This window comes from Vicugna pacos, chromosome X (assembly GCF_048564905.1).
Source record: "Vicugna pacos chromosome X, VicPac4, whole genome shotgun sequence".
In the NCBI taxonomy this organism is placed as follows: domain Eukaryota; kingdom Metazoa; phylum Chordata; class Mammalia; order Artiodactyla; family Camelidae; genus Vicugna; species Vicugna pacos.
Genome location: NC_133023.1, coordinates 106090511 through 106111832, shown reverse-complemented (window position 1 = coordinate 106111832; position 21322 = coordinate 106090511). Strand labels below are relative to the sequence as shown.

Below are 21322 nucleotides of genomic sequence, written 5' to 3'. Positions count from 1 at the left end.
CGGACCAAATATTTTATCAGTGAGCAGAAAATGTGTTCGTGTCCTCACACTGCCTCCCAGGACTCGGTCCTTCTGTGTTCTTGGCTCTTTAGGGATCCGACAGCAATCTAGCAACTGTTTCACACCCACTTCCTCCATGGTAGATTGTCAATGCAATGGGAACCCTGTCACCTGATCTACTATGATCACCAGATCCCATGAAGTGGAAGAAGGAAGCCAGGAGCCAGGAGTTATCCAGCTGGGGACACTCAAGACTTCCCTATAGACACTCTGTGCCATGATACAGGGATGAAACCAAGTGATTTCAAGATCTGTATGCTAATTCCCTAGCTTGGAGACTTCATCTTCTCTTCCATCAATACATGCTTGGCTATGCACCAGGCACACGGTGGTGGGGGGTGGGGGGTCAGTGACCAGAGAGCAAGATGCTTTGGATGAAGGGACTTTTGGTGCCATGTGGGCAAGTTTCAGGCAGGGTGTCCAACCACAAGCCCTTACTACCATTCCAGGCACTTCTTACCTATGATTCCCATCTTTCTGGCCTCCAGGGTTTTCATCTTGATTGTAGCCAGAGGGCTGTTGCTCTGCTAATAGTTGGATGGGAACAATCATAGGCGGGATCTGCATAAATATAACAGTGTTACCACAGAGGGGCACAGAGAGGCCAGTTTGGCTTGGCATGTGCAGTTGCAGCGTCTGGTTTTCCACAGTGGCATTCTGTTCCTGCGGCTGCTCCTGCAGCCTCTCCTCCTGTGTCTGCTGCTCCTGCTGCTGCAGGTATTGCTCCTGCCCCTGAAGGTGCTGCTGTATCAAAAGGAAACGGAGAGGCATACTTCAGTGCCTGCAGGAGCCTCTCAGAAACCGACCCCTCGCACTCCATTCTCCCAAAACAGAAGACAACAGTAATCTGGCCTCTCTGGGCACAGTGGTCTGGGTGACCATCTACTTGTTTCACTGGGCATTAGTTGCAGTCACACTCCTGGCTGTGAGAAGCCACAGTCCCACCCAATATATACAGGTACCAGTGCATATGTGTCCAGGTCCAGTTTGCCAGGATTTTTTAAAAAATCTCTGGCAAACGAATTGAGCCAAATGAGTAGCTGCTGCCCACTCAGGGGCAACAGGGGAGCCCACAATGTCATGAGAACGAAATCCTCTTTCAGCTACACATGAAAAAGCTACAGATGAAACAGGAGTTCCCTACCTGGATAGAGGCAGCAGAGGGCTCCTCAAGCTCCTCAGGGAATTTGAGAGCAGGCGATGAACCACAGAGACGTGTGGACTCCCTGAGATCTGAAAAGGATCCCTTCATCTGTTCAGTGCATTGTTTCTTCGGTGGCGGCTCCAAAGACTGGGGCCCAGGACTGTCAATGGGGCGTGAGGTGGATGGCTGCATCTGTAAATATACGTATGACAAAGGTCTTATTCGAGGGCCACGGGCCCAGGACTGTCAATGGGGCGTGAGGTGGATGGCTGCATCTGTAAAGATACGTATGACAAAGGTCTTATTCGAGGGCCATGCCTTTCCTTTAAGGCACAAGACACGCTGGCCCGTAGAGCAAGATTGCCTATCAGCAAGCCCACAGGAAGCTTTGGTGACATGTGAGCCACATCTGCCACCCCCAGAGCTTAGCTGGGCCCATCTCAGATCCTGCAGCCAAGAGAAAAGGGGCAAAGCCTTAAGTCTGTGCTGGAGATCATTCCAAATGTCCCAGGCAGATTGGGGGCAGCAGCTGTCACTACTAGCAGGCTCTGTTGACTGACTCCTTGAAGACTGTTAAGGTCCCTTTTTCCTCTCCCTTCTGTCAGTTACATGGAACTGGTCTCTGACCTGAAGCTTGCAATGCTGCATTGCCTGAAGCTGCTCAGTCAACATCTCCAGTGCATCCCTCTGGCTTCTGATGTCAGCCTGCAGCATCTGAGTCTTCTCCTCCAGCTGTTCACTGAACATCTTCATCAGTGTCAGCTCACGTCTGTTGATGTATGATACAATTGACGGTGGTATTTGCAATGACTGTGGGAGGAATCACATATGGTTCATCATACATAAAGCCGCTAGGTGCTCCAAATTCTACCACATTGTTTTATTTCCAAATTTTGAAAGACTGAGAATGTGAATGATGGCCCTTCAACCCTGATTTCATTCATTACTAAACAGGTTGAAGAAATGGTTAGGGAATACAGGAATTCTATATCAGAAATGGATCATGGGGACTATTTAGTGTAAGTTTTCCCTCTAAGCAGAAAGCCTTGGAATTGGCCCAGAGGCATGAAGCAACCTTTCAGAAGTCCTAAGTGAAAGAGTCAGAGTGCACCAGGTCAGATCACAAGTGAGACATGTGGGAAACATCCATCGGATGCCCCTGACAGCAGTGCAAGAGGAAGACTGCTCAATGCGCACTTCCTGGATTCCAGGCACTCATCTAAGCACGGTACAGAATTCACAGATCTGACTTTCATGAGGCCCTATAAAGTAGGTACTGGCCACAAACACTTACAGTACTTGGAGGAATGCTCTCCTATTGGCCCTGGAAATCTAATTTTAACTTGAGTACCAGCCTCAGACCTGGAAATAAACAACTGTACAGGGTTATGAAATGAGAGAATGTGTTGTGGGACAAACTGATGCTTCAGGTTGGCTGGAATGGAGGGGATGAGGCAATCACATGTGGAAGGGAAGCCAGAAAAAGAGACTTGTACAGACCATAGAAATTAAGGTGGCCAGGGAACTTGGATTTTATCCATCGCTCACCTTGCAAATGATCAGGAGGAGTGTTCTAAAACACAGATCTGATTGGGAAAGTTACATGCTCAGATTAATGTTGTAGAACATGCTTTCTGGCAGCAGTGAACTGACAGGAGAAGGTAAGTTTGGAGTCAGAGAGAAACTACTTAGGAGGCTGTGGAGGTAATTCAAGGGGGAGAGACAGAGGCCTGAAACAGACCAGAGGCAAGAGACGGAAAGGAAGGGTCAGGGGAGTGTCCAGGATGGCATGGTAGGAGGACCTTGAGCTCACCTTCTCCCATGTGTACACCCAAATTACAATTATCTACAGGTCAACTATTGATGAGAAAGTCCTGAAGACCAGCAGAAAAGATCTTCTACAACTAAAAATATAAAGAAGGAATGATAAAGAGACAGGAAGGACAGGCAGTCGTAGTACAGTCAAGATCCATATCCAGGGGGGACAACCCACAGATAGTAGGATAATTACAATTGCAAAGGTTCTAGCCAAGGAGGGAATGGTCCAAACCTCACATAGGGCTCCCCAGACTGGGGATCCTGCACCAGAAAGACAAACCCCCAAAACATTTGGCTTTGAAGACTAGTAAGGCTTACTTTCAGCAGAGCCAGGGGCTTGTAGGAAATAGATATTCCACTCTTAAAGGATGCACACAAAATCTCACATGCTCCAAGACCCCAGGCAGAAGCAGTAATTTGAAAGAAGTCTGGATCAGACCCACCTGCTGGTCTTGGAGAGCCTCCCAGAGATGCAGAAAGCAACTGGAATTCACCCTGGGGACATAGAGGTTGGCAGCAGCCTTTTTGGGGAGCTCATTCTACCACGTGGACACTGGTACTGGCAAGCACCATTTTGGAATCTTCTCTCTAGCTTATTAGCTGGACCTGTACTGCCCACCATCTGTTGGCACCAGTACTGGGATGCCTCAGGCCAAGCAAACAACAGGGAAGGGACACCGCCCCCACCCACCAGCAGGCTCGCTGCCTTAGGAACATCTGAACTCCCAGTTATCCCAGGGCCTGACCCTATCCAGCAGAAGGCTCAGTACATGAACCTGACTACCAGTGACTCAGCACTAATCCCAGGACCTCCTGGGCCCCCACCCTGCCTACCAGCATGCCAACATCAGCTCTGGGACCCCAAGGACCCTGCAGCCAGAGACCCTGGGACCCAGATCTACCCACCATACGCTGTCACTAGCCCCGAGAACCCCTGGGCCCAAGCCTTACCCACTGGCAGGCAGACACCAACCCCAGCCCCACAGACTGCCCTGTCAGGACCTAGCCCACCAACCAGCAAACTGGCATCAGCTCTAGGACACCTTGAGCCCCAGCTCTGCCCACCAGCAGGCCAAGACCAACTCCAGGACCCCCAGGGCCCTGCAGCCAGAGACCCTGGGACCCAGCTCCACTTACCAGCAGGATGACACCAGCTCTGAGACATCTTAGGCCACTCAGCCAGACGCCCTAGGATCTAGCCCCACTCTCCAGTGGGCTGACACCAGCTATGGGACATACCAGACTCCTCAGCCAGCCATGTCAGGAACTGGCCCCACCTACCAGAAGGCTGATACTAGATCTGGGACCCCCAGCCCTGCAACCAGCTACCCTGAGGCAAAGTTCCACCCACCAGCAGTCAGCAGCCACTGCACGAGGCAAGGCCTGACGACCAACCAGACCAGGGGCCAGCCATACCTTCCAGACCACTCACAGAAAGTAGGTCACTATAAGATAAGGGACCACACAGCCCACATAGCGGGCAGCCCTGGGGAACATAGCTCTGGTGAGCAAAGGGGAGTATGCTGCTGGGACGCATAGGATGTCTCCTACAAAAGGTCACTTCTCCAAGACTGGAAAATGTAACCAGCTTATCAAATACATAGAAATAAAAAACAGTGAATTAGGCAAAATGAGGTGACAGAGGAATTTGTTCCAAATGAAGGAATAAGATAAAACCTCAGAAGAACTAAATGAAGTGCAGATAAGCAACCCACCCATTAAAGAGTTCAATGTGATGATGAAAAAGATGATTAAAGAACTCAGATATATCTTCCACTTAAAGAACAGGATGGCCCTGTAGCTATTTAGCTTAAGCTGTCCAGTCTCCCTTCTCCAGTGCTTCCACTAATGACCCTGTGATGTTTTCCAGTCCTTCTCCACCTTGCTGCCAATTTTATGGGTACACTCCAGTCCGTCAATCCATGGCACCCAGAAACAAGTCTATCACACCATCACATGCAGAGCCAGGTTACACATGCTCATTGCTGGTTATTTTGACTATTTTAAACTAAAGTTGAAGGGCTGGTACAGGGTTATGGGATTAAAAAAAAGGGTTATTATGGGATTATATGAAACCAGGTGTGTGAAACTTTGTACAATTGTAAAGCACTATAGAATTTAAAGAATCCTTCATTCAATTAAAAACTATTTTTAAAAAAGGTGATCAAAAATTAGCTTTAGCCTTCCAACCCTTAAATCCTTGCTCTACAGTGAAGAAAGAAAAAGAACCCTTAAATATTTATATATGCTCTTCAGGGCTCCTGTGTTACCAAGATGATTAGCAATATACCTCAATTTACACAATGTGTAAATTAATATGATATAGTCCTGAAAAATCAGATCTATTTTTGAAAATTAATTTCTATTTTAAATTCATTAAAGGAACCAGATATTTATGAAAAAAATAAAATTTAAATATAAATTAATTCAAAGGAGAAGAGAAACCTATCAACAGCAAAAGGGGAACCACAATTTCTTAGCATAAATGAGACATGAATAAAGATAAATGTATTTCTACAGAAATTTTCTTTTAAATAATGCAAAGCATTTTCATATCAGTCCAAAAATTCCTGCAAGGCAAGCAGACCATTTCAAGGTAGAGAAACTGAGGCCCAGGGATGTGCCAAGGCCACACTGCTGGGGCCTAACTGTTCTCTAGCCCTCACTTGTCATCAGAAGAGGATGCCTTTGGTACTAGGAATGAAGAGACTTGTCTAAGGCTTGGTAATTAACGAAAACAATTCCACATAACAGACCATAATCTCATTATCTTGGTTGCCAATCCTGATTATAATAATCATGTCTAAAAGAAAATATGATCATCCAAATCTGTTATTATGCACACAAATTTGGACGTAGAAGAGCAACAGAATGGTTAATCTGTTAAATTGTTTTGAACCATAAAGTGGTTCAAATTGGCCTTGAACCATACATTGGTGCTGACAGTTGAAGGTTGGATATATCTAACATTCTGAAAGGGGTGCTTCTAACCTAATAACAATTCCATTGGGGAAACCTAGCTCATAGTAGGGAAGTGTTGGTATAGGTAGGCAGGAAAGCCATCCTCCCATGAGACTCTTAAAAGCATGGCTCTTAAAAATACAGCCTTTTCTTAGTAGTTAAGCTTCTATATGGCTCAAACTTTCTCTCAAGCACAAAGTGTCTTTGCATGTTTTACATTAAGAGGAGAACAGGAATTTGGTCCTACTTAACGAACCTCCAATCTCCCTGTTGACTAGGGCCTACCGGATTCTCTGCTGCTCAGAAAATTCAGTACAACAAAAATGCTGATACAGTTTCAAAAAACAAAGAACATACTCTCTGCAAAGTGAAATTGAGTACAAGAGTGAAAATTCAGGACTTTGCAGGGTTAATAGTACAGACAAACATGTAGAGCAAGTCTCCCAAAGGTACCTCATCACTGATGTCAGTAATCACACTGGAACATGAGAAGATCTCCTGCTCCACACTGTCATCCTGATCTTCCTGGTCTACCTGGTCCACCTCATCCTCTTGCTCCATCTCAACCACCTCAACCACCTCCTCCACCTCATCCATATAATCCACATATTCCACCTCAGGTTCAAATTCAAAGCTCTGCAAAGATGATGTAGCTGAGGAAGAAAGGACAGTGGAATTCATGATCAAAAAAAGCAGAACTAAAATGATCAAACAGATTATACAGATTTCTGTTTATTTCCTGTTATGAATTATAAAAGCAGGAAAGTCCAGTTTTATTCCATGTTAAGGAACAGATGTGCCAGACACCAGGAGGAATTCAGAACTTTACTTAAAAATCTGTTCATATTTGAAAATGAAGTAAAAGGAGGGAATGTCTAACTTTACCTCCACCCACCCAAGTATAAGTGGGCCCCCACCCCATTCATGTTAGGTGTCTTTTCATTATAAAATTTTTTTGGCTATGCTTCTGGAAATTTGATACCTTCCAATTGATAAAACCAAATCAAACTTAGTCATAAATCACTTCTGAAAAACTAGTTTCCGTGTGGGAGGTGGGTATAGCTCAGTGGTAAAGCACATTCTTAGCATGCACAAGATCCTGAGTTCAATCCACAGTACCTCCATTTAAAAAAAAGAAAAGAAAAAGTGGGAAAAAATGGCAAAAAAAAAAAAACCCCTAGCTTCCCCAGAATGTGGGATCTTAGGAGTGCTTGAAGTGCTCTTAGAGTTGCTGCGGCATGACTTGTCTTCAGAAGCCCCAACAAGCAAAGTGGAGAACATTATTTGAACTATGCAAAACTGTAAAGTCACTTTGGGAAATAGTTTCGCAGTTCTCATCACACACACTTCCCTTATGACCCAGTAGTCCCACTCTCGGGAATTTACCCAAGTGAATTAAAAACATATTCACACACAAAAAACTCCATGGTGATTATTTCTAATCACCAAAAACTTGGAAACAACCCAGATGTCTTTCTTCAGATGGATGAATAAAAGAAAAGAAAACCCACTATGGTGCATTCATAAGATGCAGTACTACTCAGCAAGAAAAAAGGAATGAACCATTGATTCACACAACATGTATGAATCTTTTTTTTTAACATTGTTTATTGACTTATAATCATTTTACAACGTTGTGTCAAATTCCAGTGTTCAGCACAATTTTTCAGTCATTCATGGACATATACACACTCATTGTCACATTTTTTTCTCTGTGATTTATCATAACATTTTGTGTATATTTCCCTGTAATATACAGTGTAATCTTGTTTATCTATTCTACAATTTTGAAATCCCAGTCTATCCCTTCCCACCCTCCACCCCCCTGATAACCACAAGTCTGTATTCTCTGTCTGTGAGTCTATTTCTGTCCTGTATTTATGCTTTGTTTTTGTTTGTTTGTTTGTTTGTTTGTATTTGTTTTTGTTTTTTAGATTCCACATATGAGCGATCTCATATGGTATTTTTCTTTCTCTTTCTGGCTTACTTCACTTAGAATGACATTCTCCAGGAGCATCCATGTTGCTGCAAATGGCATTATGTTGTCGGTTTTTATGGCTCAGTAGTATTCCATTGTATAAATATACCACCTCTTCTTTATCCAGTCACCTGTTGATGGACATTTAGGCTGTTTCCATGTCTTGGCTATTGTAAATAGGCTGCGATGAACATTGGGGTGCAGGTGTCATCCTGAAGTAGGCTTCCTTCTGGATACAAGCCCAGGAGTGGGATTCCTGGGTCCCATGGTAAGTCTATTCCTAGTCTTGAGGAATCTCCACACGGTTTTCCATAGTGGCTGCACCAAACTGCATTCCCACCAGCAGTGTAGGAGGGTTCCCCTTTCTCCACAGCCTCTCCAGCATTTGTCATTTTTGGATTTTTGAATGACAGCCATTCTGACTGGTGTGAGGTGATACCTCATTGTAGCTTTGATTTGCATTTCTCTGATAATTAGTGGTATTGAGCATTTTTTCATGTGTCTATTGATCACTTGTATGTCTTCCTTGGAGAACTGCTTGTTTAGGTCTTCTGCCCATTTTTGGATTGGGTTGTTTACTTTTTTCTTATTGAGTCATGTGAGCTGCTTATATATTTTGAAGATCAAGCCTTTGTCAGTTTCACTTGCAAAAATTTTCTCCCATTCCGTAGGTTTTCTTCTTGTTTTATTTCTGGTTTCCTTTGCTCTGCAGAAGCTTGTGTTTCATTAGGTCCCATTTGTTTATTCTTGCTTTTATTTCTTCTAGGAGAAAATTTTTGAAATGTATGTCAGATAATGTTTTGCCTATGTTTTCCTCTAGGACGTTTATTGTATCCTGTCTTATGTTTAAGTCTTTAATCCATTTTGAGTTGATTTTTGTATATGGTGTAAGGGTGTGTTCTAGCTTCATTGTTTTACATGCTGCTGTCCAGTTTTCCCAACACCATTTGCTGAAGAGACTGTCTTTATCCCATTGTATATTCTTGCCTCCTTTGTCGAAAATGAGTTGACCAAAAGTTTGTGGGTTCATTTCTGGGCTCTCTATTCTGTTCCATTGGTCCATATGTCTGTTTTGGTACCAATACCATGCTGTCTTGATGACTGTAGCTCTATAGTATTGTCTGAAGTCTGGGAGAGTTATTCCTCCAGCCTCTTTCTTTCTCTCCAGTAATGCTTTAGCAATTCTAGGTCTTTGATGGTTCCATATAAATTTTATTATGATTTGTTCTAGTTCTGTGAAATATGTCCTGGGTAATTGGATAGGGATTGCATTAAATCTGTAGATTGCCTTGGGCAGTGTGACCATTTTAACAGTATTGATTCTTCCAATCCAAGAACATGGAATATCTTTCCATCTTTTAAAGTCTTCTTTAATTTCCTTCATCAATGGTTTATAGTTTTCCGTGTATAGTTCTTTCACCTCCTTGGTTAGATTTATTCCCAGATATTTTATTACTTTGGGTGCTATTTTAAAGGGGACTGTCTCTTTACTTTCTTTTTCTGTTGATTTATTGTTAGTGTAAAGAAATGCAACTGATTTTTGAAAGTTACTTTTGTAACCTGCTACCTTGCTGAATTCTTCAATCAGCTCTAGTAGCTTTTGTGTGGACCTTTTAGGGTTTTCTATATATAGTAACATGTCGTCAGCATATAATGACACTTTTACCTCTTCTTTTCCAATTTGGATCCCTTTAATTTCTTTCTCTTGCCTGATTGCTGTGGCTAGGACTTCCAGGACTATGTTGAATAGGAGTGGTGACAGTGGGCATCCTTGTCCCAGATTTTAGTGGGAAGCTTTTGAGTTTTTAACCGTTGAGAACTATGCTGGCTGTAGGTTTGTCATATATAGCTTTTATTATGTTGAGATGTGTTCCCTCTATACCCACTTTGGCAAGAGTTTTTATCATAAATGGATGTTGAATTTTATCAAATGCTTTTTCTGCATCGATTGAGATGATCATGTGGTTTTTGTCCTTTCTCTTGTTGATGTGATGTATTACATTGATTGATTTGTGTATGTTGAACCAGCCTTGTGTCCCTGGGATGAACCCCACTTGGTCATGATGTATAATCTTTTTTATGTGTTTTTCGATTCTATTTTCTAAAGTTTTGGTGAGGATTTTGGCGTCCATGTTCATCAGTGATATTGGCCTATAATTCTCCTTTTTTGTAGTGTCTTTGCCTGGTTTTGGTATCAGGGTGATGGTAGCTTCATAGAATGAGTTTGGGAGTATTCCCTCCTTTTCAATCGTCTGGAAGAGTTTGAGAAGGACTGGTATGAGTTCTTCTTTGTATGTTTGGTAGAATTCCCATGTGAAGCCATCCGGTCCTGGACTTTTATTTGTAGGGAGGTTTTTAATTGATATTTCTATTTCTTTTCTAGTGATCGGATTGTTCAAGTGTTCAGTTTCTTCTTGATTCAGTTTTGGGGGACAGTATGTTTCCAGAAACTTGTCCATCTCCTCTAGGTTATACAGTTTGGTTCCATATAGTTTTTCATAATATTCTCGTATGATATTCTGTATTTCTATTTTGTTTGTTGTAATTTCTCCATTTTCCTTTCTTATTTTGCTAATTTGTGCTCTCTCTTTTTTCTTCTTTGTGAGTTTGGCCAGAGGTTTGTCGATTTTATTTACTTTTTCAAAAAACCAGCTTTTAGTTTGGTTGATTTTCTCTATGGTCTTGTTAATCTCTATTGTATTTAATTCCTCTCTGATCTTTTTTATTTCCTTCCTTCTGCTGCTTTTTGGGGCTTTTTGTTCTTCTTTTTCTAATTGATTCAGGTGGTGGGTTAACTTGTTTATTTGAGATTGTTCTTCTTTTTTGAGGAAGGCCTGTATCGCTATAAACTTCCCTCTTAGCACTGCCTTTGCTGTGTCCCATAGGTTTTGAGTGGTTGTGCTTTCATTATCATTTGTCTCAAGGTATTTTTTAATTTCAGCTTTGATTTCCTCATTGATGCATTGTTTTTTCAATAACATATTGTTTAATCTCCATGCTTTCATTTTTTTCTCCTTTGTTTCTCTGTTGTTGATTTCCAGTTTCATGGCATTGTGGTCAGAAAAGATGCTTGAGATAATTTATATCTTCTTAAATTTGTTGAGGTTTCTTTTGTGTCCAAGTACATGATCGATTCTGGAAAATGTTCCATGTGCGCTTGAAAAGAATGTATATTCTATTTTTGGGGGGTGTAATGCTCTGAAAATATCCACCAAATTTAGTTTTTCTATTGTAGTGTTTAATTTCTCTGTTGCCTTGTTTATTTTCTGTCTGGAAGATCTGTCTAGTGATGTTAATGCAGTGTTAAAATCTCCAACTATGATTGTATTGCCATCAATATCGCCCTTTATCTCTGTTAGTAATTCTTGTATGTACTTGGGTGCTCCTATATTGGGTGCATATATATGAACGAGTGTAATATCTTCATCTTGTATCACTCCTTTAATCATTATAAAATGTCCCTCTTTATCTTTCTTTATGGCCTTTGTTTTAAAGTCTATTTTGTCTGAAATCAGTACTGCAACACCTGCTTTTTTGGCTTTTCCATTTGCATGGAATATCCTTTTCCATCCTTTCACTCTCAATCTATATGTGTCCTTCTCCCTAAAGTGGGTCTCTTGTATGCAGCATATTGAAGGTTCTTGCTTTATTATCCAGTCTGCCACTCTATGTCTTTGACTGGAGCATTTAGTCCATTAACATTTACAGTAATTAATGATAGATGTGTGTTTATTGCCATTTTGAACTTATCTTTGCAGTTGAATTAGTATTTCCTCTTTGTTCCTTTCTTCTTCCTTTTGTGGTTTGGTAATTTTCCTTTGTATTATCATGGATTTTATTTAACTTTTGTGACTCCCTTGTAAATTTTTGACTTCTGGTTACCCTTTTTCGTAAATCTATTAACCCATTACTATAACTGTTTTTATTAAACTGATAGTAACATGATCTCAAACCCATCCTACTGTTAAAAAAAATTTAAAAAAGAAAGAAAAAAATATTCTATATTTCCCTGCCTCCCTCTCCCACTCTCAGTGATTTGTATGTCTTCTTTTATAATTTCTTGTTTTCTTTATTTGTAAATCATGAGTTATCACCTTTCCAGTTGTGAGTTTCTCATTTCTGTAGCATCCTGCTGCTTTTCTATTTAGAATAGCCCTTTCAATATTTCTTTTAGCGTGGGCTTAGTGTTGCTAAACTCCTGCAGCTTTTTTTTGTATGTGAAACCCTTTATTTCTCCTTCTATCCTAAATGATAGCCTTGCTGGATAAAGTATCCTAGGCTGCATCTTTTTTTCATTCAGGGCTTTGAATATATCTTGCCACTCCCTTCTGGCCTGTAGTGTTTGTGTAGAGAAATCAGCTGAGAGCCTTATGGGGGTTCCCTTGTAATTCACTCTTTGCTTTTCTCTTGCTGCGTTTAGAATCATTTCTTTATCCTTGACTCTGGCCATCTTGATTATGATATGTCTTGGTGTGGGTCTATTTGGATTCTTCCTGTTTGGGACCCTCTGAGCTTCCTGTACTTGGATATCTGATTCCTTCTTTAAGTTTGGAAAGTTTTCAGTCATGATTTCTTCAAAAACCTTTTCAATCCCCTTGGATCCTTCGTCCCCTTCTGGGATCCCTATTATGCGAAGATTGGGACGCTTTATATTATCCCATAGGTCCCTTATGCTATTTTCATTATTTTTTATTTGCTTATCTTGTAGTTCTTCTGAATGGGTGCTTTCTATTGCCCTGTCTTCTAGATCACTAATTGGTTCCTCTGCATTATCTAGTCGGCTTTGCACAGCTGTTAGATCATTCCTCATCTCTGTCAATGAGTTTACCCATTCTACTTGGCTCTTCTTTATAGCTTCAATTTCATTTTTGACATATTTTATTTCTCTAAGCACTATCTCTTTTAATTCCTTCAGCAATTTGATCACTCCTTTTTTGAAATCTTGATCTAGTAGGCTATCGATGTCTATTTCATTGATCTTTCTTTCAGGGGATTTCTCTTGGTCTTTTAACTGGGAAAGGTTTCTCTGCTTCTTCATCTTGCTCATACCTCTCTGGCACTGTGGTTTATGAAGTATCAGTTGTCTATTTTGGATCTTAAGGATTTTATCTATTCAATGCCTATTTATGAATAGAACTTAGGAAAAAAAAAGAAAGAAATGATAAGAGAGAGAGAGAAAGATTTTTAAAAGAAGGGAGAAAGAGGGTTTGAAAACAGTGTATAATGAATAATAGAAGAGCGAGTTGAAGCAGAGTATTAATCAGGTTGAGAGGTCCTTATAAAACCTTAAAAAAAAGGGGTGGGGAGATGAATAGATGTATTTGAAACCTGTGTCTAATCAATAACAGGACATCAAAACCCAAGAGAAATAGAAATGAATTAAGAAGTAAAAATTAAGAGAGTAATTGAAAATAGAACAGGTAAAAACAGATTTAAAAACAAACAAACAAAAAAACCAAACAAACAAACAAAAAAAGGGTTGTCGGTGTTCTCCTGGAGTCTGTGTGCTTTTAATGTGAAGTTCCTTCTGTCTTCGTCCTGTTTTGGAAGCTCAGCTTGTTTTCAGAGGCCCTCCGTTGGCGCAGTCTTCTGTGCTGCTCCCAACACCTGTCAGCAAGCAGATCGCGCCTCCTCCTAACACGGGGTCAGGTGCAGCTCTCCTCTGCTGCGGGCGGGCGGGTCACTGCCCCTCCGGATGCCGCAGTCGGATGTTGCAGACTGGCCAGGCAGGAGGGCGGGTCATGCCCCCTCCCAGCACCTCAGTCAGGGGCTGTGTTCCTGCCCGACAGGCAGGGGGCCACTCTCCCTCTGCCTGCGCCACTGGTAGCTCCGCTGCTCTGTGAGGCTGCGCACTCCGCCCTGGTCGCGCTCCGCGGGTGGGCTCGGGGAAGACCGAGGGACATCCTTGTCCCTACTCCGAGCCAAGACCCAGCTCCTTGTTTGTCTTTGTGGAGCAAGTTCTCTGAGGGGCCAGGATGGAAGGATCCTATCTGCCCCGGGCTGTAGGCCCGTCTCAGTCTGGCCCTTGAGGCTGCTGAGCCCTTCGGTGTGGATGCAGGTTTCGCCCCCACCCCCGCCTGGGTGCTCAGCGCCAGAGAATATGGTGGCTGTGCCTGGGCCCCGCCTCTCTTCCCCTGAAAGTTTCCACGGGTTTTCAGAGATGGGGGTATGCACCCTTCCCCCGAGAGCACATCAACCTTGCTGTTTTATGGAGGGCCCAGGTTGTTCTGTCCTGTACACCCACAGCCCCGGCGCCCAGCCCTTGCAGTTCCCCGGAGCTGCCTCCGTGCAGCCACCCCCGTGCTCCGCCCGGCTTGTGCAGCCTGGCCCTGCCCGCCGCTGCCAGCCCGCGTCTCAGGCTGGGTGTCGGGGGGACGCTCTGTGCCCGTTTAACTTAGTTCTGTCAGACAAGGGTTGCTCTGTGCAGATCCAAGCCTCGGAGGCTCCCCCTCCATCCCGCTGGCCTCTCAGTTGGAAAAGGGAGACCCAGCGAGCGAGCGCCAGTCCTCCTTTGCCGCTCCCTCCCCGTGGGACCCGTCCTGTGCTGCTTTGTCTTTTGTTCTTTCTTTTTTTCCTTTTCTCCTACCATATTTTTGGCGTCTTTATCTTTTGAAGAGGGCGATGTTCTGTCGGAGTTCCGCAGGTGCTCTGGTTGTCTGAGTGGGTCTGTAGATGTGGGTCTTGGTGTATTTGTGGGAGAGGGTGACTTACGAGCGTCCTTCTACTCCGCCATCTTGCCTCTTCCTCTACCCAACATGTATGAATCTTAAATGCATTTTGTTAACAAAGCCAGACCAAAAAGTCTAGACATTGTGATTCCATTTATGTTACATTCTGATGAAAGGAAACCAGAGGTGGAACATAGATCAATGGTTGCCAGAGGATGGGGCACAGCGTTTGAGTTCAAAGAGGCAGACAAAGGAATTTGAAGGGGTGGTAGACCTGTTTGTAGTGGTGGATATTTGGCTCTTTGTCAAGAACCTGTACACTTCAAAGAGTGAATTTTCTTGTGTGTAAACTAAATTGCTCTTTTACATTTTAGAAATCCCACTCATGAGTTCATGGACTTGGCTCCCTCTCCACCAAAAACAATTGTTTTCAAATGATTTTTTTATTTTCTTTTTGGGGGTGAGGTAATTAGATTATTTATCCATTTATTTTTTTATGGAAGAACTGGGGATTGAACCCAGGACCTCATGCATGCTAAGCATGTACTCTACCACTGAGCAATATTCTCCCCCTGAAAGGATATTTTAAACAAAGCTTTGAGATCGACAGCAATAATGGGCAAATGTTAATTGGAATATTTCAAAAATAAAGGTATTATTTCTATGTATGGAGATTCCACACTACAAATTATCTATGATGAGAGCAGCGGATTAGAGGACATAATTTATATTTTGCATATACCACTGCTTTAAGTTTTGTACTTTTTATACCATTATATTTATGAAATGTCTTTAATATTGAAACTTCTGTAAGTAAATAACACTGTCTGGGGGCCACTATCTCTTTTGCTCTTTACTTACAATTCTTCTTATAGTACAGATTTTAAAAACAAGAGGTTTCTTTGGACTGCAACACTATGCCATAGCAGCAAAGGCTGCATAAGTATGAAAAGAGAAGATGCTACTCCTCCAAGGACTGAGCTCTAATACCAATCTTTAGCTTAAAACTAAATGAGAGAGAATAATACCATGCCCAAGCACTTGAACCATTGATGAGATATTCATTTTCATTGCTCTTAAATCATCATCTCAAACAACTTACAAAAGATGAAGCAAGTTAGAATTCACTCTTGTGATTTCACACAATTATACACAGACACCATCTTCATTTGAAAAACTGTAACTACTCTGTAGGCCACTATTTTTCTTCCAATAGTCCCCATCCAAATGTCTGAATGTACCCACCTGGCACTTCATATATACTTTCCAGGGAAGAGATGCGGGAGTCATTAGATGTATCAGACTCTATTTCAATTTCGTAACTGGATTCTTGTGATCCATACTGCTCGACTGCTACAATATCAACTTGATCCTAAGAATTTCCAAAAGGGAAGGATGACATTTCAATATGAAGATGAACACACATACACACACACACAAAACAGGAAATACAAGCAGAACACAAACTTTGAAGCATTTCGCATCATTTCTAACATCACTTCAATACATTCAATACGTAACATAAAACCATCATGAAACATGTACTTGAAAATTATTGCTGTAAGATAACAACAAGCAAAAATGATTTTGGGTGCCACAATGTCAAGACTGAGAAGAGAAACACAGTACAGATATGCTAAAAGCATAAGCATAAGAAAATTATTGCCAGTCAAAGGCTGTTTCAGAGATATTGGTGAGACGCTGGTTCAGACAGGTGGGAAGGCTGTAGGAGAACTACACCCCCATTGATGGGGCCATTTTTCTAGACATCCTACATGTGCAGCCTAGGCTTAGAGAAAGGAAAAAACTACTGGGGGGCTGTTTAATCACTGCTCCACATTTTTTATGCAAATTCAATTGAAAGTATTATTATCAAATGTTCTTTTACTATATAGCAGCAGAGAGATGGAAACGGCCCTGGAGAGCTTCTAGTGCAACCTCCCCACTTGAAAGCATCAAAGAGGAGACGCTCAGACAGCAGGTTAGGAGCAGAGCAAGAGATATAATCCAGCGACTTCAAACCCAGCACCCCTTTCCCTCCCCCAGTACCTCAATTTAAACCTTTTGCTGCTTTAAACCATATACATTATATTTCTATTTAGTGATCCACTTCATTTCCATAACAACTGGATCCTTTTTTAATAGTCTAGGGATCACTGCTTATATGAAATTTAAATATCTGGTTTAATAAATGAAAACTTTTAGGTCTCCACCAAAACATTAAGTTTGTGTGTTTGTTTGTTTGATTTGGACTGGATTAAGACATAGACCCATGCTGATTTTTCCTCAAAGAACCTGTTTGTTGCAGCACACTTGTCCAGATCAAATCCCAGCATTTGAATTTCAGGAAACTATGCAACTTCACTGTTCAAGTCACTGTATTTTTTACTCTTTAAAATAATATGTTGCTGGGGAGGTGGCAATCTTTTCCTTATTTAGAAAAGATATTCTGCTGGATGGTGTTCATCAAGAGTGGGTATGATCTTTCTCTGTCTTCTTGCTTCTGCTTTTTATCATAGCCATCTATCAATTTAATCACTAGCTCCTCCTTGTTTCCTGGCTGATTTTCAATAGAAATGTATATACTTGGGTATTAAGATGTCCACTTTTGTGCCTTTGTAACTTTTAGCCTATCAATATATATGCAGTGAGCTTAAATGATCTTGAATGATGGAATCATGGGCAGTAATGATACTTGGCCTGGGAAAAACACAGAGCAAAGAGACTATTTTGGAAGCAAAAAGCTACAGTCTAAAATGCAACTAGGATGAAGACCTGAAGACAGTCTTTCAAGAGAGGCAGCTAGAAGCTAAAAAGAAAGATAAAATGAGCATGCATACATGGGGACAGGAAGGCAATCAATAAGCTTTTACAAGTTCAGGAGGAGTTCTGGATTCACTTTTGTTCCATAATTGTTTCCACGGATAGTTTGCTAAAGGATTTGAAAAGAGAAGCATGGCCTTTGAGGCTAGACACAAAGTCGGCTTTAAATGCGACCTCCAAAGCCTGATGATTCTGTGACCTAGAAATGAGTGTACCTTGTTGGGGCAGCACTCAAGAAGTATGCCCCTCAGTCTTCACATTTTCCCCATGATTAGCTTAATGTCAAAAGTGCTCTGCCTAATTGTTAAGAGATCCTTGCATTTTACTGTTTTGGGGAAAAAAGTGCTACAGTGCATTCTAGTCAAGACGACAGATTGAATGGACGCAGGGGAAATGCTAGGTAAAATAGAATAGAATTTTAAAAATATACTCTGTTTAAAAATTCTCTCTGGGTCCCACCTCTCCTCCACCTACCACCCTGTTTATGTGATTCCCTTGACAGCAAAACTTTTCAAAGGGAAGTACTCAGTATCTCCAATTCCACTATCCTCTCTTAAACCTCAGTCAGATGTTATCTCTTTTGTCCCCATCTACACTAGGTCAAAACTTTTCTCAAGGTCACAGTGGTTTCCAGGTCCTAAATCTAATGGTCACTTCTGAATTGTCAACCCATCTAAACTATCAGCAGTGTTTGACACTGTTCACAACTCCCTCATCCTGGAAGTACTTTCTTCACTTGGCTTACCTTTTACCTCACTGGTCTCTTCTCAAGTCTCCATTGCTGATTTATTCTCTTCTCTCTAATCTCTTAACTTTGGGGATGCTCCAGGCTTAGTCCTTGGTCCTTATCTCCATCTATACTTACTCCCTTGGTCACCTCATCCAAGTTTATAGCTTTAAGACCATCCATGTTGATGATTCCCATATTCTTATCTCCAGTCCAGCTTTATATTTCCCCTCAACTCTCTAATAGGCATCTCAAACATTTTCAAAACTGAGACACTGTTATTACACCTCCCAACAAACAACCCTAAGCCTGCAAATCTTCCCACAGTTTTCTCCATCTCAGTGAATGCAACACTCTCCTTCCAGTTGCTCAGGTCAAGCACCTGACTCCTAGTCATCCCTAATTTCTCTCTTTTTCTCATACATCTCATCCAATTTCAGCAAATCCAAGGGCTCTACATTCAAATGTACATCTATCATCTGACCACTCCTTATAACTTCCACTGTTACTACCCTGGTCCCTGCCATCATCATCATCTCTCACTTGGATGGCTGAGATAACCTCTTAACTGGGCCCCCAGCTTCCACTCTTGCCCCTGCTCCCAACAGCCTATTCTCAACATAGTGACTCTTTTAATAAACCAAACATAATTGCATCATTCTTCTTTGCACAATTCTCCAATGGTTCCTGATTTCATTTAGAGTAAAACCCTAAATCCCTGCAATAGCTTCCAAGACCCTATTTGACCTGACTGCCATCACATCTCTGACTTTATCCATACCTACTCTCGCCTTTGCACACTCTGCTCCAGCTATTTCTCTAAATACCAGGCACACGTCTACCTCAAGGTCTTGCATTGGTTTATCCTCTTCTTGAGTCTTCCCCCAGATATCATCATAGTTAGCTTTCTCACTCCTTCAACCTTTGCTCATACTTAATACTGCGTTCACCCATCTGTTGCATTCCCAATCCTTCTCATTCTGCTTTACTTTTTTCAGCAGCTCTTCTCACCTTCTAATATATGATTTATTGATTTAATATATTTCTCTTGTTTATCATCTATCTCCCCTAGTTGGAATGTAAGCTCCTCTAGAACAGAAATTTTTCAATTTTGTTAACAAGTGTATCTATTCCACTCACCTAAAACAGTGTATGTTTAAAAATAGATATTGAATAAATATTTTTTCAATGAATCTAAAATGGCCTTTAAAATAACATGTTTTAAGTGTTCAAAAAATAAAGAAAAGGAAGTCATAAAACAAAAAATAAGGCAATGTGAGAAAATAGGGAGTTTTGCTTTGAAAGTAGATGCCTCACTGTATAGTAAGAAACATAGATATTGGGACCAGACAGGCCTAGGTTTGAATCTTGGCTCTGCCACTTATCATGTGACTTGGCAAGTTATTCAATAGCAACAATCCAAGATTCACTATCTGTAAAACTGGAATGTAATGTCCCATAGAGTTGTTGTGGAAGTCAAGCACCTAGCACACTGCTTGACACATAAGAAGTCTTCAATATACCTTAATCATAAGTACCATGTCACCCTTCCCACTCCTAGATTGTGTTAGGGCTGACCTCAGACCACTTTTTAGACACTTCAATAAGTATCTGTTCAATGAACACATGATGAAGCATCTAACATTTAACAGTTGTAAAATCAATGGAAGATGCTTTCATGATTGCTCCCTCAGTCAGGTTTGTCCTGTCCTCTTCATTAACACATAATCAGCTTCTGAGTCTTATATATACCATGGCTCTTCTGCCCCACCCAGCCCCAGGTACATGCTCGAAGCCAGCTGCTTCTGAAAAATTGCCTGCCACTTCCAGGCACAATGGATTTGAGTGAAAAAGCAACTTGATAATGTACAAACTCCAATTTTGCCAAAATGCCTGTGTATTGCGACACAATTCAGGAGCAACAGATCTCTAGGGATGGATGACAGAATGTCAGTAGCTGGCATCATGAGTCACCTGAACTCATCAGTAAAGGAAAATATTTGGGATAGAGTCAATTAGGAAGAATCTGCTTTGGATTGGCATTGATGTAACTATTTAAGCCACTGTTGTCCAAATGGTGAGGTGGTGGTTTTGTGGAAAGAACTTTGTTCTCAACACATTGCCTTGTTCTCAATTCCTTGGCAGTTAACAACTGTTATCAACAGAACATGCTTCTTTCAATACAGCATTGTCTATAGTAACTACAGACAAATCAAAATATGATGGTCCCTGGCAGAGGCCAGTGTATGCTTTGTGTGGTTTTCTTCATGTTTCTTTTGCTTAGGTTTCATTGAGATCCTTGGATCTCTGGGTTTATAGCTTTTATAAAATGCAGACAATTTTCTGGCCATCGTTATTTGAAATATTTTTCTGTACATTCCTCTATACTTTGGAGACTCCATTTATACATATATTTTGCCACTTGAAGAGTTTCTAACAGCTAATTGATGCTCTTCTTTTTTTTTTTTTTTTGTTCTTTTTAAACTTTTTCTACTTGTGTTTAATTTTGGAGAATTTTTATTGCTTTGTCTTTAAATCCCCTAACCTACTAAATCAATGTTTAATCTGCCACCAATCCCACCCAGTGTTGTTTTACTCAAATTTCAACTTAAGTTTTTTTTACCCATCTCCATGTCTCACTTAAAATTTTGAACATATGTAACACATATGTAACACATATGTAAATATCCCTGTCCACTAATTCTGAAATCTGTGTTTGACCTGGGTGAGTTTCCATTGATTGGTTTTTCTCTTCAATAAGAGCCATATGTTACTGCTTTTTTGAATGCCTGGTAATCTTTGACCAAATGCCAAATATTAATTTCACCTTGTAGGGTATTGGATAATTCTGCATTCCTATAGTCTTCATCTTTGTTCTGGAATGTAGTTAAATTATTTGGAAACAGTTTGATACTTTTGGTCTTGCCTTAATGATTTGATAGTCAGAAACAGAGCAATAGTTAGCCTAGGGCTAATTTTCCCCATAACTAAGGCAAGACCTTTGTGTGTACTCTTATTCCTCATGTCTTGCATATTATGAGGACTTTCAGTGTGGCTGGTAGACACAGGAAGAATTACTTGCCCTGTATTAATGCTGGCACTATTCCCTGTAATCCTCTTGGGTGGTTCTTCACCTCATAGAT

General features: G+C 41.3%; 1 protein-coding gene across 3 annotated transcripts in view; it reads right to left on the bottom strand.

The window, feature by feature from the left end:
- Positions 1 to 21322, bottom strand: part of PASD1 (PAS domain containing repressor 1) — a 77255-nt gene that overhangs the window by 3024 nt on the left and 52909 nt on the right. For 2 of the 3 annotated variants that reach the window (XM_072956502.1, XM_072956503.1), the window contains exons 11-15: positions 15875 to 16001; positions 6437 to 6636; positions 1832 to 2014; positions 1205 to 1396; positions 521 to 804 (exon numbers count right to left, since the gene is read on the bottom strand). In XM_072956502.1, the coding sequence (XP_072812603.1) occupies positions 521 to 804; positions 1205 to 1396; positions 1832 to 2014; positions 6437 to 6636; positions 15875 to 16001 (986 nt within the window). The remainder of the gene's footprint in view (positions 1 to 520; positions 805 to 1204; positions 1397 to 1831; positions 2015 to 6436; positions 6637 to 15874; positions 16002 to 21322) is intronic. The other variant, XM_072956504.1, reaches the window with a different exon arrangement.